Raw genomic sequence first — 6371 nt, 5'->3', positions numbered from 1 at the left:
GACACATGAATTCTCCACAACATATGTAATCATTGGTCCTAGATTCATGAAGGAATCGCTTCCTGTATTGAAAATACATAAGTATTTGCTGGGGTTTTTTTTTGGGGGGGGGTTGTTTTTGGTTTATTTATTTGTTTGTTTTGTTAATGGAGGATGAAAGAGCAGAGTTGTGTGGGATAGAGGGGTAAGAGTACTGAACTTTGGAGTTAGGCTGCATGACCCAAATCAACCTCTCTAAATATGCATGTCCTCATCTATTTTTTTAAAATGGAGATAATATATTTGCAAAACTTATTATAATGGATGTGGGGCCATTTCCAGTCATCCTGATCTATATCTGGCCACTGGACCCAGATGGCTCAGGAGGAGAAAGTGAGGCTGGTGACTTTGCACAGCCCTCCCTCACATAAATCCAATTCACTTGAAAGTCATGGCATCACCTTCCTGATGTCATAGTCCTCTTCAGAGAACAATTTAAGTGTAATACAATGTTAAAATAATTATCTCAAGTCCTTTGAGTAGGGAGAGGAATTAGGCATGTTAACACCTGAGACTAAAGCCAAATTATACTCTAGTGGCTTCTTAGTTTCCCAAAAAGCTGAGTACTCGCCAATGAGACCTAAATCCCAGGGCTATACCCATTTTTACCCATTATTGTTGCTGTTGTTATTTGTTCTTTGCTACTGTTAATATCTTTGGGTTCCACTTCTTACCACCCATTTCCTTCTTTCCTTCCCCTCCTCCATGTCTCCATATACCTTAGAAAACCCCAAAATAGTTTCTCTTGCTTATTTTGAATAATGAAAGCAAATACACAAATTCTGGAATAATAGGGTAAGGTAAGCAAGTATGCATATAAAAGAAATCTATTTAGTCCAACCAGAAGATTTTCAACTTCCTAAATTAACTCACACAAAACCAAAACAAAACAAAAACCCATTCCCCAGGCCTAACCTAACCATTCTGATCCTCCCTTGGCCCAGAGTGCAACCCTGAGTGAGTCATTTAATCGCTGTCTTTCTCAGTTTCCTCACCTGTAATAAATGGGGATAATAACAGCACCTGCCTCCCAGGGTTGTTAGGAGGATTAAATGAGATATTTGTAAGGTGTTTTGCCAACCTTAAAGCACTGTATAAATGCTAGTTATTATTGTTCTTATTAATTATTATTATCATTGTCACCGCTAATTCCCTTCATGGGACCAAAAGTATTCTCTTCAGAGTACATACCCATCAAAATCTACCTAGACTCTCTGAGCCAAACTATTGATCATTTTTTTGCATTCTACATCTACTTTTAGCCAATCAGTAATTCACTGACCTGATATTCTGGCAGGTATGAGGTGCTAGAATTCCATAATCCTTTCACTAACAGAGAATACATCTATCTTCACTTCTGGACAAGGAGCAAAAACAAGAAATACAAGCAAAATTCTCCAACCCTTCAAAATCAGAACAGTTCAGTTCAATATGCAAGTCATGCCTAAAGTTCATAACACTTAATCCCATTCCTTTCATCTAATTTCATGGAGTCATTGTGAGAATAAATATTAAAGACTTATATAAATGTGTTGTTATCAGTCATGTTGTAGCTGAGACCTATGTTTGGGTCATTTGCTTAGTTTTGTAATCATGGGCAGATTATTTAATATCTCAGAGCCTGAGTTTCCTCATCTGAAAAATGGGAATTAATAATACCTCTAACTACTATATTATAGGGCTGTTAAGAAGAAAGCACTTTGCAAACCTCAAAATGCTATATAGTATGAGATATTAAATTGTATCATTATAGAATAGAATATTATGCTATATTATACTACACTGTGTATGTACTATACTATGTTGTGGTATGCTATACTACATTATATTATAATTTTGCTCTGCTTCATTGTGCATTCGTTCATGTAGGTATTTCTATACTTGTCCTGTTCGTCATTTCTTGTAGCTCAGTAGTATTCCATTACATTCATGTACTGTGTGCTACAATTTGCTTAGCCGTTCCCCAATCAATAGGCTTCTGCTTTGTTTCCAACTTTGCAATCACAAAAAGTGAAGCCCCTTGTAAGTAAGGTGAATTTTAGTGTGTGCAAGAAGGATTTTGTTATTCCTTTTTAGATAACAGTTCCAGAATTCATGGCCAAAATAGATAATAATTCCCACAAATTATTGTTGAAAACATCTCCACCAGGCTTGCGCAGTGAGATGTAGGGATGACAAGAGGTAGGCCTGCACTGTTTTAGGTCATGATGATAGTGTTAAAGTTAACCTATGAGCTTAATGTCGGTAAGATGCCATTTTTGTCTGTTGCCCTACAAAGCAAGTGGGCACTGGTCAGTGAGTGGAGACCCCCTTAGGGATGAATGCATAAGCTGGAATGCTCTGTGTGCTTTGATTGGCCTCTATCAAGGCTTGGGAGGGGGAATCTGTGTGTTTGCCTCAACTGGCCCCCATTAAGGCTTAGGGGATGAGGAGTTATACTTCTATTCTTACCTACCCCTGTGAGAAGTGTGATTAGGAATGCTGTAGGAGCTGGTGCTCCCATTATCAGCAACACCCTATGAGAAGACTAGACTAAAATAAAGAAAGCTTATTAACCCCTCTGAACCTGTCTTCCTGTCGACCAGACCAAAAGTGAACCTATGTTAGAACACCTGCTAGTGTTAGGAGCCCTTCTGGGTTCTCCTGTCCAACAAATGGCGTTACCTGTGTGTTTACCTGTGAAACACCCCTACTGATTAAAAAAATTTAATATTATCTAAGTGCAGATACGGGAGTGCATTTGCAGACCAGTAGTTTGCCTTGGAGACAATTCTATTCAACTAGACCAGGAAATCATCTTTATATGCCGCATATGTTTGTAAATGTTTGCTAAATGAATGGACACCTCCTTTGCCTCTTGCTCTTCTCTCCACTCTCACCCTAACACTTCTCCTGGATTTCCTAGGGGAGTTCTGAGCCCTCCAAAGCTTGGAGGGAAGACAGGCAGTGTGCATTCTTCTATTAAAATTAGCTTAACATTTCTCCAAAGAACATCAGTATCTAGTGTGAAAATGCTTCTCAGAGCTTCCCCCTAGCCAGACTCCCTCTGAAAAGTTCTTTAGAAGGACATTACTGATAATAAGATTGCACTGAGTCTTATCTTGGTCAAACTCCCACCCAGGCCTGAATTGATTTAATCTGCTCAGGTTTGGGTGGAGGTAGTTTCTTCTGCCTAGACAGCCCAAGACTAGGGGTGCTTTTTCCTGTTCTGGATGGCAGGATGGTATCAGCCACTGTTGATTAAGATTAAGTGACCTAAATCATGTACTCAAGACCTCATTTTAATATAGCCCACCTTGCTATGTGTTGACCCATCAGAGTTGATTGGCACCCCTTGGGAATACCTACTCTTTGAAGGGCACATAACCCTGTACCCCCAAATCCCAAATGGAGCCAGTTCTGGACTGGTCCCCTTAGGAGGGCCTAGTTCTGGACTGTAATTCCATGCAATGCATGTCAATCCAGACTGAGAGAAATTGAAACATGGACACATGCACCCTAATTTCATTTGTCTTTCTTAGAACAGACTCTGGGGTTCGACACTAGGAACCAGTCCTCTAGGTTCTAAATAGGGAGCAGGGCCACACTCATGAGATGTTTTGATGTAAATATGTGATGAATGAATGAATGAGTAGAACTGTTTTTAAAAGTTTGGGGTGAGGAAGAAGTCTAGTTAAAATAGAGGAGGAATTGTGAAGTTGAGGAGTAATGTACTGTAAGTGATTTGCCCAGGGTCACACAGCTAGCGAGTATTATGTGTCTTGGCTGAATTTAAACTCAGGTCCTCCTGACTTCAGGGCCCATGCTTTATCCACTGCACCACCTAGGAGTCCTTCTTAATGACCTTCCCCACCCCTGCCTTTCCAGTCTTCTTACATCTTACATGCTTTGGCTTACTCTAAATAACACTTGCTTCCTTGCTGTTCCTGTTTTTAGAGCAAGACATTCCATCTGACCCCATTCATTTTTGCTAGCTGTTCCCCCATGCCTGGAATTCTCTCCCTCCTTGTCTCCGTATCTCCTGGCTTCTTCCAAATCTGAGCTAAAAACCTATCTTCTGCACAGTGCCTTTCCAGCTTGTAGACTTTATTTGCCTCAAAGGAAAAGAATACCTGTGGGTGAGAAATCAGGACTCAAATAAGAACCCCAAAGTGATGATGCTTCAGAGTTCTGGGAATTGAAGGGTATCTAATGGAGGAGAATAATATGCCTGAAGGTCAGAAAATCTAAGTTCTGGATGGAAAGAGGGAGAAAACAGAGAAAGGAGAAAAGAAAAGTAGCCTTGTGATCTACTCTTTAGGGGGAGAAAGGAAGATATACTTTTTAAATGACTCATGCTTGGAAGCAGGAAAAAGGAGACAACATAGGACCTTCAAATACTTCCCAGAGTTCCATTTGACTGAGCATATCTCATTTATTTACATTCCATTTCCTGGACAGAATCCATAAAGTGATGTTTTGTTTGGTTTGGTTTTTCTGGACTTCTCTATCGTTTCCTATTTATTATGATTGATAATATCAGCTAAGGCGGCTAGGTGGAGCAGTGGATAGAGCACTGTACTTGGAATCAGGAAGGCTCATCTTCATGACTTCAAATCTAGCCTCAGACATTTACTAGCTGTGTGACACTGGGCAAGTCATTTAACCCTATCTGCCTCAGTTCCTCATCTGTAAAAATGAGCTGGAGAAGGAAATGGCAAACCATTCCAGTATCTTTGCTAAGAAAACCCCCAAATGGGATTACGAAGAGTCAGACGACTGAGGCAAATACAATTAGGTGACTTATCTAGGGTCACACAGCTAATGTTGGAGGCTGGATTTGAACTCATTCAAGCCCACCACAGTGGGCTAACTTCCCCACTATGCCACCTAGTGGCCCCAAATATCAGCTATAATTGAATACCAAAAGCCTAAAAGCTTCCTTTGTTTTTGCCTGAGGAGGGATCTTTTGGCTTCATTTAAATCTCATCAGTCACACCCACTAAAAGAAGCTCTAAGACAGAAACATCCTCTTTGAGGGTAAGTAATTGATTTGGAAGTTCACTCAGCCCCTTAACTAATCTATTTTTGGCATCCCTTCCCCGCCTCCACCTCTGAGTCATTAAGAGACTTCCCTTCCTGGCTATTTGGTCTATAGAACAGTTCTCTTCCTCTATTGCAGTGTCCACTGGTCTTTGTATCAGCTGCTATCCTGGGACTTGGATGAAGACTGGAGACATATGACTCCCATAGACCTTACAGCCATGGATTCTGCTGCACTTGTCCTGCTAATGGGTAAGGAACCCTTAACTTTGTGGGTAACTTGATACAGGCTTAGCTTAAAGGGAGGGAGGGTCGAGAAGAGTCAATTACCAACTCTGAGAGTAAGATTCTGGAGATCTGGTTCCTACATTGCATAAAGTATGAATTGCGGTCATTGATGCTCAGATTTGGGGCTGTTTGAGAAAGCACAGGGAGAAATGTTGCCTGTGTGGACACATTTCAGAGAAGCCTAAAGTAAACAGAATTGAGCTGCCTTGATTCAAAGTTCTCATTTCTAGAATCAAACTTTTCTTTGAAGTGTCCTATTATGATCCTGTAGTGTTACCCTTTTGTCTTATACTTTGTTGGAAAGAATTAAAAGTAGGTGAGGGGAATAAGTAAGATCAATGAAAAGAAGAATTAAAGTGTCAAATCAGCCAGACACCAATGTAATAACTTATTCTCTGGGAAAATGGATGGGCTATAATGAAAGACTGGGACACATAGAAAGCAGTGAGAAGGGATGAAGGGACATTTGAGAATGGGAGAGCACCTCAGGAAATTAGAACTAAAAGGAAGAGAGAAGACCCAAGCTATCTTGCTTCTTGAGTCCCTTCTTCTTTACTTGTTCCTTCCCCTCCACCCAAAATTATACACATTTCCCTTCATTCCCCCCCAAAAATAAAACAAGAAAAAGAGCCACCTTCACTCCAATCTATTGCCCCTTCCATGTCATCATCTCACGTAGGCTTTTTACCCTCCATAGCCAAACTCCTTGTCTACATTCACTAACTATACTTCACCCACTCCACTCTAACTTTTTAAAAATTTTACTTCCTTCACACTACTGGATTACATCAACTTTCCTGCAGTTCTCACTTCCTCCTCTGTCCCATCGCTTTCTTTTTCATCTGCTTTCCTCCCAATTATTGGATTGAATCAGTTTTCTTGGTCTTCAGTAACCTAATCATCAGTGGCATCAATAGTGGTTCTCAGTTCTCATTCTCCACCCCTGGGCAGCATTTGACATAATCAGTTGACCAGCCTCTCCTCCTAGATGCTGTCTCTTTCTTGGCTTCAGAGACACTGAA

At 40.6% G+C, this 6371-nt stretch overlaps 1 protein-coding gene across 1 annotated transcript in view; it reads left to right on the top strand.

Annotated features, from left to right (window-relative positions):
* The first annotated feature begins 5177 nt into the window (after window positions 1-5177).
* LOC110220453 (integrin alpha-X) overlaps window positions 5178-6371 on the top strand; it is a 39627-nt gene continuing 38433 nt past the window's right edge. Inside the window, 1 exon segment of the mRNA XM_021004457.2 lies at window positions 5178-5313. Within this exon segment, the coding sequence (XP_020860116.1) occupies window positions 5259-5313 (55 nt within the window). The 5' untranslated portion in view covers window positions 5178-5258.

Source organism: Phascolarctos cinereus, unplaced genomic scaffold, assembly GCF_003287225.1.
Source record: "Phascolarctos cinereus isolate Bilbo 61053 unplaced genomic scaffold, phaCin_HiC Scaffold_4;HRSCAF=312, whole genome shotgun sequence".
In the NCBI taxonomy this organism is placed as follows: Eukaryota; Metazoa; Chordata; class Mammalia; order Diprotodontia; family Phascolarctidae; genus Phascolarctos; species Phascolarctos cinereus.
This window is presented reverse-complemented; position numbering and strand designations above follow the sequence as displayed.